General features: G+C 40.6%; 1 protein-coding gene across 1 annotated transcript; it reads left to right on the forward strand.

Moving 5' to 3' along the window:
* The first annotated feature begins 1,662 nt into the window (after nucleotides 1-1,662).
* ZFAND1 (zinc finger AN1-type containing 1) lies at nucleotides 1,663-27,582 on the forward strand. Its single transcript, XM_055546760.1, has 8 exons — nucleotides 1,663-1,763; nucleotides 5,140-5,182; nucleotides 6,113-6,152; nucleotides 8,903-9,030; nucleotides 9,114-9,205; nucleotides 10,472-10,593; nucleotides 24,793-24,948; nucleotides 25,040-27,582. The coding sequence occupies exons 1-8, from the start codon at nucleotides 1,709-1,711 to the stop codon at nucleotides 25,208-25,210; spliced, it is 807 nt and encodes a 268-aa protein (XP_055402735.1). The 5' UTR covers nucleotides 1,663-1,708; the 3' UTR covers nucleotides 25,211-27,582.
* Nucleotides 27,583-27,918: the final 336 nt, after the last annotated feature.

Raw genomic sequence — 27,918 nt, forward strand, 5'->3', positions numbered from 1 at the left:
ATCCCCTGGAGAAAGAAAGGGCAACCCACTCCAGTACTTTTGCCTGGGAAATACCATGGACAGAGGAGCCTGGTAGGTTACAGTCCATGGGGTCACAAAAGCCAGACACAACTTAGTGACTAAATCACCAATCTCCTCCAAGCCACTGGTTCTTCAAAATACCGGAAGCTGTTGACGCTTGGATTTTAGTCCGAACTCTTCTACTAACTTGGGCAAATCATTTAATTTCTCTGAACCTGCAATGCATGAGACAGGGTGCTCAGGGCTGGTGCACTGGGATGACCCTGGGGGATGGAATGGGGAGGAGGTGGGAGGGAGGTTCAGGACAGGAAACACATGTACACCCATGGCTGTCTCACGTGAATGTATGGCAAAAACCACCACAGTATTGTAAAGTAATTAGCCTCCAATTAAAATTTAAAAAAGAATTCACACACAAAAAGAATTTCTCTGAACCTGTTTATCTATCTTAAAAAAAGAAAAAAGAAGGAAGCTGGGATAGCTAGATATCTTCTGCTACTTCCAGCTCTAAAGTCTAAAGTTTCTCTCCAGACCCAAACAAGCCTGAGATGAAAATTTTAAACAGATTTTTGAAGAGCACATCTTGAAGTAAGGATACGTGTTTCCCAATCCACACTCCCCCTTCCTCAATGAATATTTGTTGGGAAATATTCAAAGTTATATAGGATGCACTGGATACTTTTACAGTTCTTGTCCTTAGCACAGCTTTGTCACTCATCCACTCTGAGTCGTGTGGTGTCACGTCAGTGGCATGGCATCCCTTTAACCCCACCTAGAAGAGCCTCTCTTTTCTCAGTACCTTTGAAGTGATTCATCAAGCACATGAAGCTTCCTACCTCCCCATGGAATGACCACAAGCTTTCTTCAGGATATGTGTTAAATGAGTCTGTGTTCTCTCAACTGAGGGGCCCTAGGCAGCTCAGTGCACACTCAGGACTTCAAGAGCTAGAGACCTTTTTTTCTGCCAGAACGTTCTTAAATCATCAAGTAACACTGGTGTAGAATGAGTCAGGAATTCACACACACACACACACTCCTGAGGAAGCCTTCCACAACTCCAATTTCGCGGAAGGAAGATAAGCAAGAGGGCACACAAGCACGCAATCTCCCAGAAAACCGGGTATTTTTTCTAAGGACTCGGCGACAGGACTTCCACCCGAAGAAACGCCGAACAGTTCAACAACCCCTCCTCTGGCTCCGGACGCTCGGAGTGCCCAGTCCCCCTCGGCACGGGCCACACCCCCATCTGTAGGCCCTGCCCCCTCCCCGCCCATTCCCCGCGGGGACCGCCTCGCCCCGCCCCCGCCCTACGTGCAGGCCCCGCCCCACCCCGCCCGTTCCCAGAGGGCGCCGCGCGCCGCCTCGCCCCGCCCCCTCTGCACCAGCCCGCCCCCGTCCCTCCCCCTCCTCCCGCCCCCACCTTCATGCCCCGCCCCCTCCCCGCCTGTTCCCAGCGGGCGCCGCGCACCGCCCCGCCCCTTCGCCCCGCCCCTCGCCCCGCCGCCCCTCCCCTCGCCCCGCCCCCTCTGCACCAGCCCGCCCCCGTCCCTCCCCCTCCTCCCGCCCCCACCTTCATGCCCCGCCCCCTCCCCGCCTGTTCCCAGCGGGCGCCGCGCACCGCCCCGCCCCGCGCCCCGCCCCTCGCCCCGCCGCCCCTCCCCTCGCCTTGCCCCTCGCGCGCGCGGAGATGGCGGAGCTGGACGTCGGGCGGCACTGCCAGGTGGAACGCTGCAGGCGGCTAGGTGATGCGGCGCCCCAGCCTCGGCCTCGGGGGTCTGGGCCGCGCTCTGCCTCCGGGGCGGCGGGGCGTGAGGGCCGCGGCGTGGGGCGGAGGCTGAGAAGGGGCAGGGCGTGTCCCGCAGGCCCTGCAGTTGGCCGGGTCGGAGCCTTTCTGGCGGCCCTGGGGCCTGGGAGCGGCTTGTCCCCCTGAGGGGCCTGCGCGACTCCTGGAAGCATACCCGGCAGCGCCCGCTCCGGTTTCCAAGGCCGCCTCGCCGAGGAGCCGCGCGCGCCCGCTGCTGTCTGACGAGCCCGGGAGGGAGCGCGTTTCGGTGTGGAAACCGGGAAGGTGCCCCGTCCCGCCGCGGCGATCTGGGTCGTCCACAGCCCTTCCGTTGTCTGTCAGGGAAGGACTGGGCTGGGTCAGCTTTGAGCCTCGTTTTTGCTGGCTGCTCAGGGGACGGACTTCCAGTGAAAAGGCCGCAAGCATTGCCTTGGGAGCGTGTCTGTGCGCTCTCAGCTGTCTTCTTCGGCTCTGACTGTATCTGACTCAGTAGACGTTTACTGAGCACCTGCCTTGCTTCTGGCCCACGTAAGGGTCCAAGACATGGCCATTTCCACAGAAAAGCTCTCAGGGTAGTTCGCTGCGTTTTAGAGCTTTAGTCAGGTGATGTTCTGTCTCTGCTGAACTGAGAGGCCTTGTGACACACGGAGTCCAAGCTCACGGCCAGTGGGCGTGTGGCACAGGCCTTAGGAATGTGCAGCAGGCAAGTCCTGAAGCCGAGAGCCACACACAACGCCGTCTGTCTCTGGTACCCGGCTTGCACTCCAAATGGGTGCTATCACATCTGGCTCGTGCTGTTACACATCTCGGGGCCAATCAAGTTTTCTCTCCCATTGCAGCTTCAGTCGTTGGTAGCAGGTACCCTGTCACTATTGAGAAGGGCTCTGGGGGTTAGCCCAGAATTAGTGGGGGTGCTCCAGTTGATCAGTGATGACCTGTTGTGGACGATGGGCTAAAGGGCTCAATCCCTACCAGGTTCTTGTTACTTACAGGACTCTGATTGTAGCTTTCACCACTGGCTGTGATCCTCTGCCATTCAGTAGGCAAGGACCGATGTTTCTTTGCAGACTCTCATAGGGAAGCTTAGCCTATTGGGTTTTGACCATAAGTGATGTAATTCTGGTATACCTGATTATCAAGTCCATGATATCTACCATCTGTGACATAGCTCATCTTCCCTTCCAACTTCAGGTGTCTCTTAAAATGTATGCACTGAAATGAGGCCAGGGTCTGGCTCTTTTGGAGTTTGGATTTCTCGCAGTCTCTAGTGGAGAGCAGTTAAGGTTTAGAGGATATTGTGAGTGTACTCGGAGAAGGCAATGGCACCCCACTCCAGTACTCTTGCCTGGCAAATCCCATGGACGGAGGAGCCTGGAAGGCTGCAGTCCTTGGGGTCCACTAAGAGTCGGACACGACTGAGCGACTTCACTTTCACTTTTCACTTTCATGCTTTGGAGAAGGAAATGGCAACCCATTCCATTGTTCTTGCCTGGCGAATCCCAGGGACAGGGGAGCCTGGTGGGCTGCTGTCTATGGGGTCCCACAGAGTTGGACACGACTGAAATGACTTAGCAGTGAATGTACTAGATTTCATTTAGCTTCCGGATGAATAGAAGCATGGTGTCAAGTGTTAGGAAGTTACCTTAACTCTTACACCTGGGTCCTCTTAGCTTCCATCTAATACTTAGTTGGTCACCAAAGTCTCTAAAAGTAGCAATCATGCACATTTTCCCCGTTTTAAAGAGACGTACGAGTTTTGCAGAGTAATGTATATTTCAGTTTTCTTCTCTTTGACAAATGTATATCTACATACCTGGTATGGAACAGATGCTTACAATATCATGCTTTCAGGACAATAGTGACAATGCATTAAGCTCACTTCTCAGGTGAGGGAAGAACTACATTAGAGTCCTCTTGTCCCACAAGCAGCAAGTAGCCACGGGTCCCTTTGGGTTACTGTGCATGTGTGTTAAGTCACTTCTTTCATGTCTGATTCTTTGTGACCTTATGGGCTATAGCCTCCAGCCTCGGTCCATGGGTTTCTCCAGGCAAGAATACTGGAGTGGGTTGCCATGCCCTCCTCTAGGAGATCTTCCTGACCCAGGGATTGAACCTGTGTCTATTACATCTCCTGCATTAGCAGGCAGGCTCTTTACCACTAGCACCAACAGGGAAGCCCTGGGTTACAGCAGGACCTCTTTTTTCTTATGGGTTAAGATACCCTGTAGGACGAGATCTTTTGGAGTAATAGTGGCTTTCTCGTGAGTGCAGTACTTTCTGTTTTCGTTTTGTAAAGGCAGTGTGATTAGATACATCCAGCCTCACTTGTCTGTGTTCTGTAATTTACTATGAGGTACATTGAAAACAGATTAGAGAATGGATGATTATATTCAGTGATTTGTGGTCAGTTGCCACGTCTAAAAACAGATACTTTCGTGTGCTTTCCAAAAATTCATTTCCTGACTTAATTGTTGCTTAGTCCTAACTTAGTTGTTCCTTAACAGCAAGGAAAGAAACAATGCAGGACTAAATTTTTCACTATCAATCCATCTATTTAATTTCTGGAATGTCTTTGAACATGTCTCTACCTAGTCACCCCAGGATTTTTCTCAGAGTTTGAGTCTATTCAAAACAAGTGAATTGTTGTAATTATTCTTGTTAATTACAGTTCTTATCTTACTATTATCTTTTACATATCTCATTTAGTTTTTACAATTACCCTATGAAGTAAGTGTGGCATATAACACAGGTATGTACACACAATAGATATACATACACACACGTATACATATCCACACAGGTGCAATGTACTTATATCCTATTTTTATCTATATTACCTAACAATATATTTTTGATTTTGTGTACATATACAATACCATATACTGTATCTATATCCATATATATATCTAGTGTGTGTGTATATATATATATATATATAACCCAGAGCTCTACTGTTAAGTAACTTGCCTAGCATTGCTAGATTAGTAAGCAGTGCAATCAAAATTGAAATCCAAGATTGTCACTTCAAATGCAGGATTTCTGTGATATATGTTCCTCAGAAGCAACATCTGGTAAATATGGGAAAAACACTCACAGAACTTCTTTTTTTCTGATTTAGTCTGTTACTGCAAGTAACATTTCTCTCCTGATAATCTGGTTATTCAGAGCACTTGAGGTTGTGTTGGCTTTTGCTGCAGCACCGCTCGCTGCACTAGGATTCTGTTCAAAAGGAAAGCTCTGTAGCCACAGTTCAGTGCCTGACTCCTTTTTACTTAAGAAACCTGAGTCAAAATCAGTTACTGACCAGAACATATAACATTTTCCTTTTATTTTAGATTTTCTTCCATTCGTATGTGATGGATGTTCAGGAGTATTTTGGTAAGTTAAGTTTTTATGCAGGATTTAGGAGTAATTTTAGTGTTGATATGAGATTTATTTCTAAAAAGCAGAATGATTTAAATAGTTTGTACTTTAGCCATTGATATCTGATATTCACTAGAATAATCACTTGAGGGAAAAACAGATTAGTCATAGGCTCTGATTACTTATGCATATATGTGGCTAGTCTTTAAACTTTCTAGAGTTACGTGTGTGAGTTTTATGTAAAAGTTCTGTGTATTAATCACAAGGAGAGAATATATCCAGAATATAAAGAATATGGCTTTTAAAATCCAATTATGATTATTAGTTTTTATTTTTATTAGTACAATGAAAAGAGTCCAACCTATATATTTCTTAAATTGGGTACTATATGGCCTTTGCATATATATTACATGCAATGTAAAACCTGGGAACAAACAAGAATTTTGGAAAATGTATTTTCAATTAAACTCTCAAGTATCGGGCATTTAATGTATTTAATAGAGCACTGAAAATAAATTCTTTTCAGACAATAGTTCAGAAAGACTTATTAGAAGTAAATAAATATAGTACATATGTTTAAGTCATTCAGAACTAGAATACTGCTTTGACATATTATTATTGGTTATTTTTGAGAAATAAAAGGAATCAAAAGAGCCTCTGTGTTTTCACATACCTTAGAACACTCAAAGTAAAAAGGTAATTGAGGTGAATTATTTGCACTCACATTGAAGTGGAACAGTAGTTGGGTTTTAAAACTTATGAGACTATAGGCACTCTGTCTTTTGTTTGTCTTTTCAGCTAATTCTTGTATGCAGAGTTGTTAATGTGGTGTGAGTGTAATTAATCTTAAGGATTTAACCATTAAAATATCTCAAATTTCTGCAGTTATCTTTAAGTACGTTATTTGATTACATTTAAATAAACACTTTTTTGTTGTTATTTAAGCCTTGAACACAGGAGCAGAGAGTCCCATAGCTGTCCTGAGGTATGTTAATATCTCCTACAAACGTGTTTGTATTTCAGAATTAGATTCTATTTATCTGTTTACTTTGGTTGTGCTGTGTCTTCCTTGCTGCTCACAGGCCTTCTGTAATTGCAGAGAGCAGGGACTCCTCTCTGGTTGCAGGGCGTGGGCTCTAGGCACCAGGTGCAGTGGGTGCTGTGTTCAGATTCGGGCTCGTGGGCTTCAGTGGCGGTGACTCCCAGGCCCCAGAAGGCACAGGCTCCGGTAGCTGTGGCGCATGGGCTCCATTTGCTCCACGGTCTGTGGGGTGTTTCTGGACCAAGGATTGAACACACGTCCCCTGCATTGGCAGGCGAACTCCTGTCCACTGTTTTGCTGGGGAAGTCTTGATTCTGATTAAAATTTGGCATACTAAACTGATTTATAAGAGACTGTTACTTTATATTTTTCCCAATTTGTTTTAAAAATAAACTTGCCTACTTGGTATTTATAAATTTTTATTCTTATAATTCTCATTCCTTTATACTACCGTTCTGTGGAGGTAGCCCGCTTTTAGCTTCAGGCTCTGTATTTCTAAATATGTAATGGAATTAACATCCTCATGTGCTCCCTCCAGTTCGCTTCACTGTTGTGCTCATTTTCACCGGTGCCCGGGGTTAGGATTTTGTGGTAATAAACTGTGCTGACTCCATCAGCCTTAGATCATCAGGAGCAAACCTGCAGTCCAGCAAAATCCCTACCCTAATTCTGACCACGTCAAAGATTAAAAAGAGCTGTTAGATAAAAGCCAAAATACCATCTTTATGACATGTAAAGAATAAGTTGAATGATGAAGCTTAATGTAGAGCCAAAAAGATCTTCAAAGAAAATCCAGAATTAGGTGGATTTGCCACCTGTCACAGCAGTGCTGCACCAGGTTAGGCCTCTTAGGAAATAAAGAGAAAGCTGAGCCTAATTAATTTTCCTGAATTTGTAATCAGAGAAGTTGCTCCACCTCCTTTGGGTCAGAGGTCGGCTGGAAGTTAAACTGAATTCACTCCATTTGGAAAGAAGCATTTGCCTGCCATTTTGCAGTTGATATTTATTCCTTCCCACCATTTACCAAACACTTTACCAAGGATTTTTACATCTGTTCTCTCAATTATAAAAATTAAGATTAAATGAGCTTCAGTCAAAATCTGGCCTTCTGAAGTTTTGGTGATTTGAGGGAAATAAAAATTAATTAACATACTGGTATTACTCAGGATTAACTGGAGAGAAATACTCAGAGTCATATAGTAAACATTATTTCTCACGTAGCTTATAAATCTCTGTGCTTTCTTTTTTCTTGTGATATAATTTGCTTTCTGTGAATGTCTCATAGAATGTCTCTCAGTTAGATCTTATTAATTAAATAGTGAAATAAAAATCTTCTACCTTTAGACCATTGAAATGAATTTGGAAAAATGGTTAAGAAATTACTTCCAATGAGATGTAACTATATTTTTATAGAGGATACCCTTTGGTCATGGATTTCAAGCAATTACCATTGACCCTTGAATGACACAGGTTTGAACTGTGTGTGTCCCCTTACACGTGGATCTTTTTTTTTTTTCACTAAATATGTGCTGCACAAAGCGATGAACCTGCATATGCAGAACTGCAGCTATGGAAAGCTAGCTGTGAAGACATACTTGGATTTTTAACACTGTGGGGAGTTTGTATCCTAACTCCTGAGTTGTCCAAGAGTCAGCTGAGTTCATTTAACTCTAGAAACCTGGTTACTTAGTACTCACAATAGCCTAAGTGACCTGGATTTTTTTTTCTTAATTTCATAAAGTCTCTTTCCTCTGGTGTAATATTTGCTGGTAATGCAGCAGGTGGCACTAGTGGTAAAGAGCCTGCCGCCAGTGCAGGAGGCGTAAGAGGCGTGGGCTCTACCCCCGGGTCATGTGCAGGAGGCGCAAGAGTAACCCTCCAGTAACCCTCCAGTGCAGCAGGCGTAAGAGGCGTGGGCTCTACCCCCGGGTCAGGAGGATTCTCTGGAAAAAGAAAATGGCAACTTACTGCAGTAATCTTGCCTGGGAAATCGAATGGACAGGAGCCTGGCGATCCCCGGTCCATGAGGTTGCAAAGATAGGAACCAACTGAGCATACACACAAAGAATATTATATCTTTGTGGAAACTGTTTTTAACTCTGTGTATCATGGAAAAATACAATTTTAAGTGTTCTTTTACATATATTTAAGCCTCTAAAATCAGTGTGGAAAGTGGATATGACTTTTCATGTGAGGAGTGATGGGCTGATTTCCCAGTCTGTGAAAGTCACTCAGTTGTGTCCAACTCTTTGCAACCCCACAGACTATATACAATCCATGGAATTCTCCAGGCCAGAATACTGGAGTGAATAGCCTGTCCCTTCTCCAGCAGATCTTCCTGACCCAGGAATCAAACTAGGGTCTCCTGCATTGCAGGTGGACTCTTCACCAACTGAGCTATTATTGGGCCATTGCTGTGTAGTACGTTACAAAGTAGAAGACTAAAATCGTGAAGGAGGACAGAGTAGTCGTTTTAACCTGACTTAGAAGATAAACACGCCACAGTAGGGAAAATTTGAAAATGTGGGGCAGTCAGCATAGTAATCGTTCTGCACACAGTTGTTCTAATCTGTGCAAGATTGTGTGGGTTGCTTTTACAAGTTGAAGCAAAAATGCTCTGGATATCGAGAATAGATTTGTTGATTTGCGTTTAATGTGAAATATGATGCCATACCCCCCTTCCACCTTTTCAGGTGACTGTAATCAACGAGAGACTGAAGTCAGACACCGGTACATCTCACCCATGCTCCTTCAGGGACTGTGCTGAGAGAGGGCTTGTGCCCATTATGTGTCCTTCCTGTGAGAAGAGCTTTTGCCTGAGGTGACCACTAAGACCGTTCAAACTGTGTCTGTTAAAGTCACATGCAAGCACATGAACTACTGTCCCTCTCCTGTCGCTCGCAGACACCGTCACCAGTCAGATCACGAATGTGAAAACCTGGAAGTCCCTAAGCCTCGTATGGCTGCCACTCAGAAACTCGTTAAAGACATTATTGGCAAGTATCTGGAAAGTGTGTTTGTTGTTGACTTACTGCCGTATACTCTTGAGTTCAGAGCCCTGCTTCTGTCAGCTTGCCGGTTATGGAAGGTGCTGTTAGCAGCCCTGATGGTTATAACTTGCTGTAGATTTTGAGGACATTCTTGTGACAGTATTTTTCACAAGTCTTACCTAGCCAGTGGAAATTTGGAAATTCCATGGAAATATCCGGTAGATGTTCTCTTTTGCTGGACCACTTGTATCAGCTGGTTAACCATCTTGGCTAGAAGTTACATTCATGAAGCTAAAGTAGTGGTTTACGTTCTCCAAAGACTAAAGTTAGGACTTCCTGGTGGTCCAGTGGTTAAGAATCCTCCTGCCAATGCAGGGGACACGGGTTTAATCCCTGACGCGAGAATATCCCACATGCTGTGGGGCAGCCAAGCCTGTGTGCCCTAGAGTCTGTGTTCCTGAAGAGAAGCCTAAACACCGCAACTAGAGAGGAGCCCTCTCTCAACACAACTAGAGAAAGCCCGCGTGCTACAGTGAAAACCCAGCACAGCCAAAAAATAAATAAGTAAAAATTAAATGAAAAAATAAAATGTAAAACTATTAGAAAAAATCTAAGAAAATGAAAGAAAAAGATCCCTTTTAAATAAAAAGACTAAAGTTTAAGCCGAGTCAGCTGTCCTCTGAATGCTGCTGATAATCTGACATATGAGGAAAGAATATATTTGTGATGTTGACCAGTGTCACTGCCAACATACTCAACTGAATTTTCATTTTATATTAAGGATAATCAAATCAGATCAGTTGCTCAGTCGTGTCCGACTCTTTGCAACCCCATGAATCACAGCACGCCAGGCCTCCCTGTCCATCACCAACTCCCATAGTTCACTCAGACTCATGTCCATCGAGTCAGTGATGCCATAATAATTTAAATTCTATTAATTAAGTAAAAAATCTTCTGTAACACTTCTCTGTACAAGTGTTAGTGATTGCTTTGGATTAAATAGATTTAAGTTGGAAAGAAGCACATGTAACTTAAGTTTTTTAATGTGCAGCTCACGTCCACTCAGTGCTATTTTTCCATTGTTCTTGTAAATATCTACAAAATGAATGTGGTCTCCATATATCTCTGCTGCTGCTGCTGCTGCTGCTAAGTCGCTTCAGTCGTGTCCGACTCTAGTATATGTAATTCATATATGTTTCAAGGCCACAGTTAATAAAACTTTGGAAAATGTGCAAGTTCCTATTTGCTTATATCCTTATGCTTGCTTCTTAGATTCCAAGACAGGAGAGACAACAAGTAAACGACGGAAAGGTGCAAAAAATAGTGAAACAGCTGCAAAGGTAGCACTGATGAAATTAAAGATGCATGCTGCTGGAGACAAATCATTGCCACAGGTTGGTTTTAGATATTTAGGAAACAAAAAAGTTCCAGATACGATTGGAGCCCCCTTTGTAGTCTTCCCTTTCATGAGTAACAGCTAAACCTGAACTCGATGTGTATCATTTTTGATATTAGAAGGTATAAGCCTGCATAAATAATAGTCTTGCAAGTTTTTTTTTGCATTGTAGAAATGGCTGTAAGCCATGTGTATCATTCAACCTTTTTCTTTTACCCTTGGTATCATGTTTTTAAACATATATCCGTGCTGATATGTTTAGTCTCTTTCATTCATTTTGGTAGCTCACATTTTTCTGTAGTACGTATGTACCAGTTTATCTATTCTCTTAGTGAACACGATTCAGATTCCTTTTCCAAGCTGTTTGCTGTTATAAACTGTTCAACAATGAACACCCTGTGTATACATGGGAACATTTCTCTAAGGCAGTTTCTTTCAAGCTCCGTATTATCAACTACATTTTCTATAACTATCCAGTACATATGTACCTACATACATACCTTAACACAGTTTTAGTAAGTAAGATCTAGCCTCATGAGGATGTGTATCTACTCTGATATTTAAAGACTGTTGACTTTATAGCCCCTGAAGGATTGAGACCATCAACTTGAAAAATGATATTCCAGGGAACATACCTAGAAATAGAAAACTGGAGAATGGGGTTTGCTCATCTTTGGCTTTATTAGATATTGTCAGTTTTTTATTGTCAGTAATTGTACTAATTTATCTCCTTCTTGCAGTGTCTGAGTTTCCTGACAGTGTTGGGTATTATTCATTATTACCAGTCTGACAGATTGAAATGACACATCACTGAGGTTTAAAGTTGAATTTCCCTGTGATGAGTGCGGTTCAGCTCCTTTGCATATGTTTATTGGCTTTTGACTTTCTCCTGTGAATTGCGTATCTTCTGCTGGGTTGTTTGGAACTTTTAAAAAGGTCTATAAGGGTCTGTATATTCTAAGTTCTGATCTTTTCTTGATTAAATCAAATCCCTTATGATTATACAGTGGAAGTGAGAAATAGATTTAAGGGACTAGATCTGATGAACTGTGGACTGAGGTTCGTGACATTGTACAGGAGACAGGGATCAAGACCATCCCCATGCAAAGGAAATGCAAATAATCAAAATGGCTGTCTGGGGAGGCCTTACAAATAGCTGTGAAAAGAAGAGAATGCAGAGTTCCAAAGAAGAGCAAGAAGAGATAAGAAAGCCTTCTTCAGCGATCAGTGCAAAGAAATAGAGGAAAACAACAGAATGGAAAAGACTAGAGATCTCTTCAAGAAAATTAGAGATACCAAGGGAACATTTCACGCAAAGATGGGCTCAATAAAGGACAGAAATGGTATGGACCTAACAGAAGCAGAAGATATTAAGAAGAGGTGGCAAGAATACACAGAAGAACTGTACAAAAAAGATCTTCAAGACCAAGATAATCACGATGCTGTGATCACTCATCTAGAGCCAGACATCCTGGAATGTGAAGTCAAGTGGGCCTTAGAAAGCATCACTATGAACAAAGCTAGTGGAGGTGATGGAATTCCAGTTGAGCTATTTCAAATCCTGAAAGATGATGCTGTGAAAGTGCCGCACTCAGTATGCCAGCAAATTTGGAAAAGTCAGCAGTGACCACAGGACTGGAAAAGGTCAGTTTTCATTCCAGTCCCAAAGAAAGGCAATGTCAAAGAATGCTCAAACTACTGCACAATTGCACTCATCTCACATGCTAGTAAAGTAATGCTCAAAATTCTCCAAGCCAGGCTTCAGCAATATGTGAACCGTGAACTTCCTGATGTTCAAGCTGGTTTTAGAAAAGGCAGAGGAACGAGAGATCAAATTGCCAACATCCGCTGGATCATGGAAAAAGCAAGAGAGTTCCAGAAAAACATCTATTTCTGCTTTATTGACTATGCCAAAGCCTTTGTGTGGATCACAATAAACTGTGGAAAATTCTTCAAGAGATGGGAATACCAGACCACCTGACCTGCTTCTTGAGAAACCAATATGCAGGTCAGGAAGCAACAGTTAGAACTGGACATGGAACAACAGACTGGTTCCAAATAGGAAAAGGAGTATGTCAAGGCTGTATATTGTCACCCTGCTTATTTAACTTATATGCAGAGTACATCATGAGAAACACTGGACTGGAAGAAGCACAAGCTGGAATCAAGATTGCCGGGAGAAATATCAATAACCTCAGATATGCAGATGACACCACCCTTATGGCAGAAAGTGAAGAGGAACTCAAAAGCCTCTTGGTGAAAGTGAAAGTGGAGAGTGAAAAAGTTGGCTTAAAGCTCAACATTCAGAAAATGAAGATCATGGCATCCGGTCCCATCACTTCATGGGAAATACATGGGAAAACAGTGGAAACAGTGTTAGACTTTATTTTTGGGGGCTCCAAAATCACTGTAGATGGTGACTGCAGCCATGAAATTAAAAGACGCTTACTCCTTGGAAGAAAAGTTATGACCAACCTAGATAGCATATTCAAAAGCAGAGACATTACTTTGCCAACAAAAGTCCGTCTAGTCAAGGCTATGGTTTTCCTGTGGTCATGTATGGATGTGAGAGTTGGACTGTGAAGAAAGCTGAGCACCAAAGAATTGATGCTTTTGAACTGTGGTGTTGGAGAAGACTCTTGAGAGTCCCTTGGACTGCAAGGAGATCCAACCAGTCCATTCTGAAGGAGATCAGCCCTGGGATTTCTTTGGAAGGAATGATGCTAAAGCTGAAACTCCAGTACTTTGGCCACCTCATGCGAAGAGTTGACTCATTGGAAAAGACTCTGATGCTGGGAGGGATTGGGAGCAGGAGGAGAAGGGGACGACAGAGGATGAGATGGCTCGATAGTATCACCGACTCGATGGACATGAGTCTGAGTGAACCCCGGGAGTTAGTGATGGACAGGGAGGCCTGGCGTGCTGCAGTTCATGGGGTCGCAAAGAGTCGGACACAACTGAGCGACTAACTGAACTGATAAGGGTGTATATTCTAAGTTCTGATCTTTTCTTGATTAAATACGTTGCACATATCTTCTCTCAGTCTATAGCTTGTGTTTACTTTGTTTTTGATCTCTTTAGTGATACAGACTTTTTAAATTTTAATGCACTCAAATCTATTAATTATTTCTTTAGGATTGTAATTCTTAAAATGAGTTTTTTACTTACATTTTCCTTTAAAAGTTTTATTGCATTTTTTTGTTTAGCTTTTTATTCCATCTGGAACTTAATTGTAAGTAAGTAGAGGAAGAGATTTATTCCTCCCCCTCTCAACCAATGGGCTACTTGTCATAACGTAAGAAAGTGAAGCGTTCATCCTTGTAATGTTGCTCCTGCTACACGCCAGCTTGTTCTGTGAATGTGGGACTCATCTGGGCATCTCAGTTGTGCTCCTTTGGCCTGACTCTCGGCATCAATATTGTACTGTGTTAATCGTAGTAGCTTTTACAGTAGTAAGTAGGAGAAGGCTGTCCTCCTCATTCTTGGCTTCCAACTGTGTCTATTCTTGGCCATTTATTCTTTTGTAAAAATTTTAGGATCACTTCGTCCTGTTCTGTGAAATGCTGATTTTGATAGAAATTGTGCTAAATTTTAAGTAAGAGACAGTGGACATCTTTAAAATTTCATTCCTCCTATTCATCTCCATAGTCTATCCCAACTCTATTTAGGTCTTTATGTCTTTAAATAACATTCTATAATGCCTACCATACACATTTAGATGTCTTAAGTTTATTTGGCTCTTCATAACTTTTGCTGCCATTATAAATGGTAATTTTTTTAAATTAACATTTTCCTAATTTGGTTATTGGTGGTTGTTGTATAATGTCTTTCTATCTAGCAAATAAACTCTGATGGTTCCCATATTTTGTAGATTTCCTGTCTGGTTTTCAGTGTAGTCACATCTTCTGCAAATGGTAATTTTGTGTGGTTTTTGTTTTCAAATTTCCTTCTCCGTCACTCTTGCTCCTCCTTACTACTCTTGTGTCACTGCGTTGGCTGAGCCCCCGCCACAGGGTCAGACCACGGAAGTGACAGCAGGCTCTCCGCCTTGTTTCTTTCTTTTTTTTAATTTTTTATTTATTTATTTATTTTTTTTTCCTGTCTTGTTTCTGACTTCAGTGCAAATAATTCTAAAGTTTCATCACTAAATATTATATTTGCTGTGGATTTTTGATAGTAGCCTTCCTTGGGTTAACAGTATTTTTCTATTCCTAGTTTTCTAGGAATTTGTATCAGGAATGGGTATTAAATATTGCTATAATTTTTTTCCTCCATCTAGTAAGATGATTATCTGGAGAAGGCAGTGGCACCCCACTCCAGTACTCTTGCCTGGAAAATCCCATGGGTGGAGGAGCCTGGTGGGCTGCAGTCCATGGGGTCGCTAAGAGTCAGACACGACTGAGCGACTTCACTTTCACTTTTCACTTTCATGCATTGGAGAAGGAAATGGCAACCCACTCCAGTGTTCTTGCCTGGAGAATCCCAGGGACGGGGGAGCCTGGTGGGCTGCCGTCTATGGGGTCTCACGGACACCACTGAAGCGACTTAGCAGCAGCAGCAGCAGCAGTAAGATGATTATATAGTTTTTTTCCCTTATTAATGTAATGAATTACATTGATCATCTTCTGTTGTGAATCACCCACATATTCTCAGATAATCCACTTGACTCTGGTATATAATTCTTCTGAAATGTACTGCTAAACTGATTCACTCATATATTATTTACTATTTTGTCCTGACATTAGTAACAAAAAAAACTAGTTGAGTAGCTTTCCTCTTCTCTTCTTTGAAATAGAGGCATATTGTTCTTGAAGGTTTGGTAATGGTTGTTACAACCTTCAGATTTGTTGCCTTTTGTAGGGGGAGAGTTTTGAATACTAATTAATCTGTTAAATAGTTCCTTGGTTTATTTGGATAATCTATGTCTTCTGAAATATATGTTGGTAAATAACATTTTTCTTAAAAATTTCTGTTTAATACAGATTTTTCAGCTTATTGTTACGTTCCCACATCTCTGTTGTGTCTTTCATTAGTCCTTCTTCATATTTTTCACTTGTACTTTGATTTCCCTTTGAACAGTCTTGCTAGGGGTTTGTGTTTACTTCTTTAATTTGCATTTTAGTTTTTTCAAAGAGTCATGTTTTGGTTTTATTGACTTCTCTATCGTTTCTTTGCTTTCTGCTTTACTGATTTTGTTTTTATATTATTATTTCCTTTTTTTGCTTTGCTCAGATTGTCTCTGATGTTGTTTTTCTAACTTCTCACATTGAATGGTGAGCTTACTTTTTCAACCTACTTATTTAGGTGTTTTTCCTAGGGGAGGTAACTTTATTTTGGGTTTCCCGTGTGGCACTAGTGGTAGAGACTCCGCCTGCCACTGTAGGAGACACAAGAGATGTGGGTTCAGTCCCCGGGTCAGGAAGATCCCCTGGAGGAGGGCATGGCAACCCCTTCCAGTATTCTTGCCTGGGAAATTCCATGGACAGAGGAGCCTGGCGGGCTGCAGTCTATGAGGTCACAAAGAGTTGGACATGACTGAAGTGACTTAGCACACATGCATGCAACTTTATTTTAATACAATTTCAAACGCAGAAAAATTCTGGAATAGTACAAAGAATGTTTTCATACTGGTTACCCAGATGTTCCAATCACTTACATTTTGTCGTGTTCGTTTTTTAATGTGCAATCATTCTGTTTGTCCACGTGTATATGTGTGTGTGCGCTCACTAACTTTTGGTCAGCCTGATCTATCAGGTTCTGAAACAGATGGTATTAAATAAAATCTCTCACTGTAGCTGTGGTTTTGTCAGTTTTTCCCCTATAATTCTTAATAGTTTTGCTGAGTTCTATATTATCAAGTACATGTAGTTTTTTCATCATTATGTCCTCAGTATGAATTTTTTGCCTTAAATCTATTTTGAATTATGATGTTTCACTACGTTTCTTTTGGTGAATATTTACTACTATGTGTGTATTCCTTTGTATTCAACTTTCTGTGTTGTTTTATTTTTAGAGTGTTTCTTGTAAGCTGTATGTAGCTGGACTTTGTTTTTTTAATCCAATCTGATAATATCTGTCTTTTATAGGTGAGTTGAACCCATTTATATTTACTATGATCACAGCATCTAAATATATTTCTTCTGTCTTACGTTTTTTTGCTGATTGTCCTTTTGCTGTTGTTATTTATTTCCTTCCAGTCATCTTTTGTATTGATTGAATTTTCTATATTCTCTTTTATTCTGCTGGTCTAGAAACCATTGATTATAAACTTCTTTTAATAATTTTTTTAATGTTTCTTTTTCGAAGCCTTCCTTATTTTTCAGTTATAGAAATACTACATACTTTTAACAAGGGTAATTTAAAAAGCTATATCGGGGAAAAAGCCAAACACACCCTCCTGTGTCCACGTTCATCCCACTAAAGCAATGGTTGTCAAGTGAGGGTGGTTGTGCCCCTCGGGGAGGCCTGACAGTGTCTGCAGACAGTTTTGGTTGTCACCCCTGCGCACGGGGACGCTACTGGCACAGGAGGCAGAGGCCAGGGGTGCTCTTGGCACGGGACAGCACCCGCAGGAAAGCACTGTCCAGCACGAGGTGTCAGCAGTGACATAACTGAGAGGCCTGCTCTAGAGTGTCCAGTTCTTTTATGACTTAAAACATAGTAGCAGAAATTTCTGTAGCACTTACTTTGTTCCAGGCCCTCTTCTAACACATTTAATCCTCGCAGCAGGCTTGTGAAATATATACTATTATCTCTGCCTAATAGATGAGATAATTGAGGCACAAAAATGTTAAGTAACTTGGTAGTAACACAGCTAGTAAGTGAAAATTGCGAACTGGAATCAGGTGGACTGGCTCAGAAACCATGTTCTTAGCACACTTAACACTTTACCACAGAGCGTGCAGGTCTGTACATAGAACTTTTCCCCCTGCATCGTTAAGATTTGTGTGTGTGTATACATGTATGTACTGACATAAGTTATTTATATATATCCACACCCATGTATATATTTATATATGTATATATATTTTACATAAAGCAAAGTATCTACTGGTATATGTATGCAAAGATATAAAGAGTGCTTTAGGATCATTATTTCATAAAAAGGGCATCATATTCATTTAGTCAACACTTTTTTTGAATACCTGCTATAAATCAGGCCCTGGGGATATGACAGTAAATTGTTAAAGTCCCTGCCATATAGAGTTTATATTCTAGTAGGAGGAGATGGTTATTTAATGTATACTACAATTTTCAGATAGTGATAAAGCCTAGAAATGAAAATAAAGCAGTTTTCAGATAGATAATATGTTCTTTCAGCTCTGTATATTCCTCTATAAGTTTCTAACAGCAGTTCCTCCAAGGGAAATAGTATGGTTTTAAATCATTTTCTTTGAAAGATGGATAATCCAAGGTATCCTGAGTTTCGTTGCCTTTTTCCTGTTAATGAACATTCACTTCGTTTCCCATTTGGGTGACTAGTTTCCTATTTCTGATTTCTTTTGTCTGTGAGATAGATTCCCTGGAGTATGTTTGCCGAGTCCAAGGGTATGTCGATTTTAAATCCTTATAGATGTTGTCAAGCTGCTTTACAAAGAAGTTGCAACAATTTACATTTTTACCATCAGTAATTAGGATAGTGAACTTTTATTGACTGACTGTATCATGCCAAGCATTGTCTTGTGGCTCTGGGTTTTTTACCTCCCTTAATACTCATGACTATCCCGTGATATATCATTATCCTCATTTTACAGATGAATAATCTGAAGTGTTAGGATCACTTGCCTGGTCAGAACCTGCCATCTGCCCTGTTTGGTACACTGCCTCTTGTGGTCGCTCATGAGCACACCTCGCCCCTCCCGTGGTGTCCAGTAACCGTTTAGATAATCTTTTTAGATGTGTTCAGTCTAATGGCTGTGAAAAGATATCTTCTAATTGTTGTATACTGTGGGTTTCCTTGACCATTGTTGAGTTTGTTGTTGTTGTTCAGTCACTAAATCGAGTCCAACTCTTTGTGACCACATGGACAGCCGCACACCAGGCTTCCCCGTCCTTCACTGTCTCCTGGAGCTTGCTCAAACTCATGTCCATTGAGCAGTGATGACATCCAACCATCTCATCCTCTGTTGCCCCCTTCTCCTCCTGCCCTCAATCTTTCCCCGCATCAGGGTCTTTTCCAATAAGTCGGCTCTTTGGGTCCTTGCATTCAGTAGCCAGAGTATTGTTCTGTTTAAGTATCTTATTATGTTCATTGGCCATATATGAATGCTCTTCCCTGAACTGCCCGTGCATATCTTGTGATCATTTTTCTTTTACATTGTTATTTTTATTTCACTTTTATTTTGCTTGGTCAACTGTGGATATTGGAATAGAATAGATATTGATCCTTTACCTATAATCAGTCTGCTTTGGAAACTTTTTTTCAAAATCTATCAAATAATCTTGATTTTACTTATGTACCTTATTGACATATCAGTGTTCTAAATTTTTCTAGGGTCTGTCTTTTCTTTCATTTCTGGTTTGGTTTTCTTAGGGTTTTAATTTTTTGTGTTCATCTGTCTTTAATTGGTCTGGAATTTGATTTTAACATATTCTATGAGCTAAGGATATTTTCTTCCAGTTGTTTAGCTCCTTTGCCCACTAATTATTAAATAAATCATTTTTGTCCTAGTAAATTGAAATACCAAATATCACCTTCATGTTAAATTCAAGATTTATTTTTTACTAGGTTTGTTTTTGGATTTCCTATTCTAATCCCTTATCTGTTTTTTACTTGTATGTTAATACCAAGTTGACTTCATGTAATAACTTTATAGAATGTTCTAACATATGACCATGTAAATCCCATCCATATTTTCCCATATTTTGTCTTAGCACTTCTTTTTTTTCTTTTGGTTTATTCATCCATATGAACCTTACGATTATTATATACACTTTTTTTTTTTAAATCCATCTTGGGATCTCTATGATTGTCATAATGGGACAAGGTTGTCAGTGACAGACTCCAGCAAATACTGCTGAAGGATGTAGGCTCTTTAAAAGCCAAAATGGAGAAACGGAGAGAAATCATTATGAAAAGCAAAAAAGAACACAGCTTGATCGTAGAATGTAGTTTCTTTTATCTGTCACTGTTTCCCACAAGGATGTAGGCTGTGAATAACAGTGCCTACAGAAGCCTGACTGCCTTCTCAGGAGGATTTCTTACCTTGTTGGCTTCCTCCTCTTTGTGCTGGGGATTCTGGCTCCCTCCCTACCCACCAGGTGTAAGTAATTGGTACAAGACCTCCTTCGTATTATTAGGTGATTTCTGCAAAGTTAGGTAAAGTAAACTCAATTTCCCAGCAGCGTCTATTACTGAGGATCATTCCTGAGGGTTTCTCTGATTTTGCTTTACATGATATATATTAATTTTGAGAGAAATGACATTTTTATAACATTATCTTCCTGTCTACGAACTTTATGTCTTCTCTTTTATTTAGATATTTTATTGCCATCTGTAACATTTTATATGTTTTTCTTCATCTTAGTCTTATTCCTTGTTGAATCTGCCTGCAATGCAGGAAGTGTGAGTTTGGAAGATCCCCTGGAGGAGGGGCAACCCTCTCCAGTATTCTTGCCTGGAGAGGAGAGGCTCCTTGCATGGGCAGAGGAGCCTGGTGGGTTGCTGTCCATAGGGTCACAGAGAGTCGAACATGACTGAAGCCACTGAGCACACATAAAAACATCTCTAATTATCTTACAGATTTTCTTTCTTTGGTGAACAAAATATTTCCCTGTACCTGTTTCCAGAACTTACTGTTCACATAGGAGGAAAAAAGGTCTTGATTTCTGTATATTCATTGTATTCAGTCACAGCATCGAATCATCAAGTTCTTTTATTTATTTTATAAGTTGTTTTGTTTTTGCCTTTGATTTCCTAGGTATACAATTACATCCCATTGACAAACAGCTTTAGTTTTCACCTTTCAATAATTAGTTCATTTTCTTGTACTATGTTATATATAATCTCCAATATAATGTTTTGTAATAATGGTGATAAGAGGCATGTGCTTGTATTTAAAATTTTAATGATTAAATACCAATTCTTCTCTCAAAACCTAAAGTTACTTGAGATTGTATCCTCTTGAATAAGACCAAGAATTTGACATGTTTTCTGCAGTTGAGTATCTCCCATCTCATTGACTTTGTTTACACATGATTGTTTTTAAATCAGTTGCTGTTTAAATTTGCAGTATATTTTTTGAGTTTCTTTTTTTCTTAAGACTCACTTTTAATTTGGCTCAAGCACATTCTTTAGTAGTTCATTCGTCAAGGGTCATTGTGGTAAACTCAGTCTTTTTTGTCTGAAACTGTGCTTATTTTCCCTCACTTGAGCTGGATTGTCCATTTGCCTCTCAGCTCTTCTAATAGACTGTTCACTGGCCTCTTTTGTTTATTGTTTGGGAAGTATGTGCTGTGGATCTTGCTCTTGTTGCTCTATGGGTAATCTATACCTTTTTTGTAACTTAAGATTTTTGTCTATGATATTTGCAGTTTCAGTGCAAGGTTTCTAGGTATGATTTGTTTCAATGATGCAGCTTGACCCTTGAGGTACATTTTAGCTGTTGATCCCTTACCCTTAGAAAATTATTGTTGTTTTCTTTCTGAACATTGCTTCCTTCTCTTCTTTTCTGAAATTCTTATTGGACATGTTTTGGGGATTTATAATTTCTACCTTTATGTCTGTTTGTGTTGCCTTCTAGATGACTGCCTCAAATCCATCTTTCAATTAATTAAACCTTTTTATTGAATATTATAGAAATTTATTGTTTAAGTTTATTTCAGAAACTGTATTTTTAAGTTTTTTTAAATTTCTAATTGGTTCTTCATAGCTTTTCATGGTTCATTTCTGCCTGTTTTGGTTTTATAACTGTTTGTTCTGTTTTTATGAATATTATTCTTTAATTTTTCTCATTGTTCATCCTAAATAGGGGCTTCCCAGGTAGCTCAGTGGTGAAAGAATCTGTTTGCCAATTCAGGGGACACAAGAAATGCCAGTTCGATCCCTGGGTCAGGAAGCTTCCCTGGAGGAAGAAATGACAACCCACTCCAATATTCTTGCCTGGAAGATCCCATGGACAGAGGAGCCCAGAAGGCTACAGTCCGTGGGGTCACAAAGAGACACGACTAAGTGACTGAGGACCCACAGATATCCTAAACAACTCTTTAAAATGTCTTTTTCAAGTTTAGTTTCTCCTACCCATAATAAGCTAAGCTCTGATGTGTTTGGAAGTTTCAGCTTCTAGCTTCTGCATGTTTGTGTTGAGGAAGAGTTTCTGTGTCTCTCCTAACTGTCTCACTCACCTCTCCCTGAGTCTTGCCTTTTCTTCCACAGGCCCACCTACCCACGCCCTCTGTTCCAAACCCAAGTCTGAGACTGACAGTTTTTGCTTCTGCTCTGCACAGATTTTCAGCCTACTGCAGATCCACTACTGAGCTAGAAGGCTTTGGCTTTGTTCCCTCTCAGGAGGTTGTATCTGCGCTGTTGTGCCTCCCTGAATGGCAGCTTTGTGAGCAGCAGCCTAAGTCGGCCTGCAGCAGTGACTTCCTCAGCCTCCTCTGCTGGGGTCCCCATCCCAAACAGGCCTCTGCCTCCAGGCAGTCAGCCAGAGGCAGGGGCCCCTCGCCCTGTGGCCTTGCTTTTTCTCCTTAACCCGCCTCTTCTGGGCCCTGGGGCCTGTGGCTCAGCCCTCCTGCTGTCACTCTGCATTTCTGTTTCATTTTGGATACTCAGACATAGTTATTTTTTTACTTTTAGGTGAGGGTATATCTTTTAAAATTTCTCTTTTCATGTGTATGCTTTTATTGCCATGTTTCTGGAGCAAGAACTGTGAGGTTACAGAGTTGTCCCAAAGCTTGAATTTCCCATTATTTCTTCTTTGCCTGTTATATGTAATAACACATTCCACTGGTCTTTTAACAAATCTAAATTTCTTAGTGCTGAGATGGAAATTGTGTTGAATCTAGTATTTCTTAAAATAATTGTGATCTTTCCCTATAACTGAGAGACCTTCCAGTTATGCCAAAATATTTATTGTAGCAGGAATTGGTCTATAAAGCCAGCACTTTTTAAAAGTGATTTTAGGAAAAAAGAGTAGCTCAGAAGCTAAATACCCTTGCTTCTATTCTTGTTTCTTACATTTGTAATTTTGCAAGAAAATGCAGTATAAAGGAAGCATATAGGGTATAGAATACTAGAGGAACCATCTCTGAATTTCTGAGTCTTTCTCTTTTGTTGATGTGGTACTTTTCTGATTTTTAAAGTTTCTTTTTTTTTTTTTTAATTTTTTTTTTTTATTTTATTTTTAAACTTAACATAACTGTATTAGATTTGCCAAATATCAAAATGAATCCGCCACAGGTATACATGTGTTCCCCATCCTGAACCCTCCTTCCTCCTCCCTCCCCATTCTATCCCTCTGGGTCGTCCCAGTGCACCAGCCCCAAGCATCCAGTATCGTGCATCGAACCTGGACTGGCAACTCATTTCATACATGATATTTTTTTTCTCAAAGGCCCTGCTATCTAAGTATGTAGTGAGGTCTGTTGGGGATTTTCTCCCCGGAACTTGGAAGCGACGAACCTGAAAGAATGACACTCGGACAGTCTCTTGCAAGGACTGACAAGTTTATTTCTGCCGTCAAGCCTTTTTATATAAGCAGGAACAAAGAGCTTAAAGTATACGGCCAGCAGAGTGCATACAGGGTTAACACATAATCGGCAAAAACATTTCAAGGACAGCGCACTCTAAGTGACTCATGTGCTTATCCTACAACCCGTTTTCTCAAGTAACATCCCTATTTATTATTAAATCTTGGCGCTGAACATAACCAAAGGCAGGAGATGTTTTTCTGTCCGCAGTACACAAAGCCGGGGTGCTTCTGGCCCTTTGCCATTTTCCCAAGGACTTTCTCCTAATTCGGCTGTTTTGTACTATGCTTCCCAACAAGGTCTTTCAGGTGAACAGAAATGTATATGTATCAGGAATTTTTCAGTTGTAAGAGACAGAAACGTGACTGAAACTCACTAGCCATATCTTCTCTTGTATAATGAGAAGTAATGCATTAATCTGGTCTCACGGGATGACTGAAGTCCAGGACTCAAATGCTGTTGAGAGACGCCATCTGTTTTCTTAACTTCTCTCTTTCTGTTAGACTCACTGTTTTTCCTCTGAAAAAACTTTTCTACATTGGTTCAGGAGTGGCTGAGAGGCATGGGGGATAACTGTAGAAACTTTTGGATGTAATTTAGCAAGACTTAAAAAAAAAAAACCCTCTGAAAAAAATGTTGCTCCTCCCTACCCCCAGGTTTTGAATGCAAAATCCCAGGAAATGATTAGCCTAATTTAGGTCACATGCCTATTTTTGCACAGATCATCCAGACTAGTGAGAGAGTCATTTCCTAGGCAGGTTGATAAGGAGTCTAGGGGTCCCCAAGGAGAGAGGGGTCTGGAATTCTCAAGGAGGAAGAAAGAACAAATGTTTTTTTTCCTTCTTTACATTCCTTAGGATTATATAACAATAATGTATCCTGCCTGAGGACAGTCTCTGGATTAAACCTTCTGGCTAATTCTGTTATCTTAAAATGTAAATTACGGGAGTAGACCTGGTCTTTGCAAGGATGTATCCTGCCTGAGGACAGTCTCTGGATTAAACCTTCTGGCTAATTCTGTTATCTTAATATGTAAATTATGGGAGTAGGTCTGGTGAGGTCTTTACAACCTCCAGACATTCTTTGGATTCATTGGAGAGTATAAGACTTCATTGCTAACACTAGCAAGTGGGTACTCTTTCTGCCCCCTTCTGATGCCTATGTCAGAAGCTTTCTCTATCTCCTTTATACTTTAATAAAACTTTATTACACAAAAGCTCTGAGCAGTCAAGCCTCATCGCTGGCCCCGGATTGAAATCTTCTACTCCGGGGGCCAAGAATCCCGGTGTCTTCACATGATTCAACAACAACCTTTCACTAGGGACTTGGGTCCTCTGCCCATGCATTTAGATGGATGCTGGGCTCTATGATTGTCTTCCCACTCAAAGGTGTGTCATCAGAGGATAAGCCTTCTCTGGCCAGGAGAAGCAAGGAAGAGATGTCACCAGACAAAACCAGATGTCTACCTCATGTGTATAACCTGTATTTTAACTTTTTATCTTTACAGACGGAAAGAATTTACTTTCAGGTTTTCTTACCTAAGGGGAGCAAAGAGAAGAGGAAAGCTATGTTCTTCTGTCGAGGGTGGAGCGTCGGAAAGGCCACAGACTTCGCAGCTTCTTTAGCCAGCCTTAAAAATGACAACAACAGACTAACAGCTAAGGTAACAACAGGGTGTAACTTTCCCTGGAAGTTGTAGAATACTCTATAAAGCATGTTTATTTACTGCATATGATGTATTTCTGTCTTAACAGAAATTGAGGTTATGTCACAGTGTCTCAGGAGAGGCATTACCCTTGGATCATATTTTGGAAACGTGGATTGCTAAGGAGGATTGTCCTTTGTACAGTGGTGGAAATATTATCTTGGAATATCTGAGTGATGAAGAACAGTTTTTAAAAAATGTTGATTCTTACTTGGAATAGCCATGCAGGGACTCAAGCCAGAAATCACGAGGAAAATTCATCGTTCGTCAACTTCTTTTACTACAAATACTATGTGTGTGTGTGTGTGTGTATAAAAGTTCCTTTCGAATGCCATTATGTCATAATTTATATTATTAGTCTTCTATTAAATTGAATTTGAATTTTTGTGTTTTCATGTGTAACCATGAACTGACATCCAGTTAAACAAATGCTTGTATCTAATTAACTTTTATTAGTTTATGCTGTAATTACAACAAAGATATATTTCTCATTTGGTTAAATGTCAGCTTTGATGGGCCGTGAGTCTGCTCTACCCAGAACCTAAGATGAGGCAATGACCGTTTTGGGGGACATTGCTGTTCTTATGGTAGAAGAAAGAAATGGCTCTTAGAAGATAAGATGCATGACCTTTTGCTTTAAGCAAGACACATGACCAAGCCTAGTCTCATGGGGTGGGGAAGTATAGCCTTAGTATCTGCCTCCATTATGATGTGTAAATTGGTGTGTATACATGAATCATAGAAACTTAGAGGTCATCTCATTCACTCTACAAAGTTTGTAGATGAGGAATCTCAGGCCTAGGAAGAAGAAATTATTTTTTTGTTGCCACCTAAGTGCTTTGGGGCATATCTCTGATAAAAACCCACTCCAGTGACTTCATCATTTTGTTGGTATGGATATATTACAATAAAAAGGAAGATGGGATAGCTGAAGTTCATTACAGGCCCTTTATATATACCCAAGCACAACACATGCCAAAAGTAACAACCTTGTACCAACACATTAAAATTAATGCTCCTGACTCATGTCTTCCATCTATACTCCACAAAGTACCACTATAGAGAAGGAATGGAAATTATTTCTGTTTGTTATGTGTCCCTTTCCTACTTTGCAATAGACAGGGGTAGTGGCTTTAGGTTTAATTAAGGGAATAAACTCAGAATGTTTATTTCATCTCTAATTCTTTCTTCATACTGTTTTCATGCAGTGAATGGAGATAACTTCTGATTTCTATCAGCTGCTTATACATTCATTTATTAACCAAGTTATTCAAGTACCTTCTAAATGTAAGGATTTGATTCTAACTGCCATGGTGGATACAATGAAGAAATGCATACTTAATTAAAACTAAAATACAAAGCAGTATGGCAAGTGCCAAATGAATATATAGTAAGTGTCGTCATGCTCTAATAACTCTTTTATCAGAAACCAGAAGACCAGAAGTAAAAATAATCCTTAAATATATTACCAAATACCAGAAAGTTTTAATACCAACTAATACCTTAGCATCTGTCATGATTACTTGCACAGAGTAAGCTGACCATGAACTGAACAAAAGCTAAATGTGCCAGAAAAAATACCAATGGGGTTGAAAAGAGAGAGGCTGCAGAGATTGAGCTAAACTTGAGGAGACCAAAGAACAGGTCCTGTCATGCCTGTCATGATTAGAAAAGAGAAAGCAGTGTGGTGGGAAGGACTTACTTAAATCATCAGAAATCTTATCTCGGATAGTTGAGTGGACTAGTTGGAAGAGACACAGTTGCCAGCATTCTTGGAGGCTCTATGGATCCAGATGCTGGGAGGATCCAGATGCATTGTGGGCAGGAGAGGAAGTCCCTCAAGGGTCTCATTTCCAAATGACTCTTGAAATCCGACCCCTTTCTCAGGCTTTCTTTTAAGGCTTTGTGTCTGCTTAATACAGAGAAGGCAGTGGCACCCCACTCCAGTACTCTTGCCTGGAAAATCCCATGGGCGGAGGAGTTCTAAGGTTGACTGTACCCACCTTGCCCTTTAGAATCTTTTCACTGCTCACAGGCAACTAGAACTAAAAGTAGAAAACCCACAAATTGAAATAAGTTTTAAACTCAGATAAATATTTAACGTACATGATGATGGAAATGAGTTGTCATGTAAGCAGCCAGTAAAGACATGTGAATGATGAACTACTAGATTTTCCCCAGATTTGTCAGATTCTATTCTAGATAATTCTTAAGGAGAAGGGGAAAGGCTGCAGATGGAAGAATCTGAGGAAAGTAAAATTTACATGTCATACCTCTTTGACGTGGGAGACAATGACTGTGAATGAAGATATTTGGTCACATAACATGAAGGCAGCTTTGGCTTCAAGTCCTTCATGTCTGTTGTTCTCATCTTTTTAAACCAGGGAAGTTCCCTGAGAATTTAATTGAGATATCACAGAAACAGTTCCAGTTGCTATTTTCAGTATTGGTACACTGTATCTTGTTTTTCTTAATGTGATACATGGAAATAAAATTTATGAACTATAATGTATTGCATTTGAAATATTAACCTACATAAATCAAATTTTCAAAAACTTGTAAAAATGTGCAATAAAAATTGCTTGGAGAGTTTTTGAAGAGCAAATGTTTTATGATCTGAAATACTCAGTACATAACTATCATTGTTAGATGAGACACATTGTCATGATTACATGAAGGGTCTGCTGAAATGGTTATATGATCAGAGACTACTAGTTCTATAGGCCCGGTAGTAGATAACTATAAAGGGTTTTTTGTTGTTTTGTCTTTTTTTTTTCCTGCTTAGCATCACAAACCCCTCCTCTTGTCTGGAAAATTGAAAGCATTTGTGAGTCTATGGATTGCAGTCCAAAAAGCCTGATACCTTTCCTTATTTTTGGCAGCCCTCAAGCATATGGCCTAAGTTGGGTCAGTTGAACTATCTTTGTT

The sequence above is a fragment of the Bubalus kerabau genome, chromosome 14 (assembly GCF_029407905.1).
Source record: "Bubalus kerabau isolate K-KA32 ecotype Philippines breed swamp buffalo chromosome 14, PCC_UOA_SB_1v2, whole genome shotgun sequence".
NCBI classification, from domain to species: domain Eukaryota; kingdom Metazoa; phylum Chordata; class Mammalia; order Artiodactyla; family Bovidae; genus Bubalus; species Bubalus kerabau.

What these genes read in the sequence shown, in the direction of transcription:
- ZFAND1 (XM_055546760.1), top strand. Translation starts at nt 1,709, where the DNA reads ATGGCGGAGCTGGACGTCGGGCGGCACTGCCAGGTGGAACGCTGCAGG. An exon ending in GGATGTTCAGGAGTATTTTG is followed by an intron (nt 5,183 to 6,112) that starts GTAAGTTAAGTT and finishes TTGTTATTTAAG; the next exon opens with CCTTGAACACAGGAGCAGAG. An exon ending in GAGACAAATCATTGCCACAG is followed by an intron (nt 10,594 to 24,792) that starts GTTGGTTTTAGA and finishes TTATCTTTACAG; the next exon opens with ACGGAAAGAATTTACTTTCA.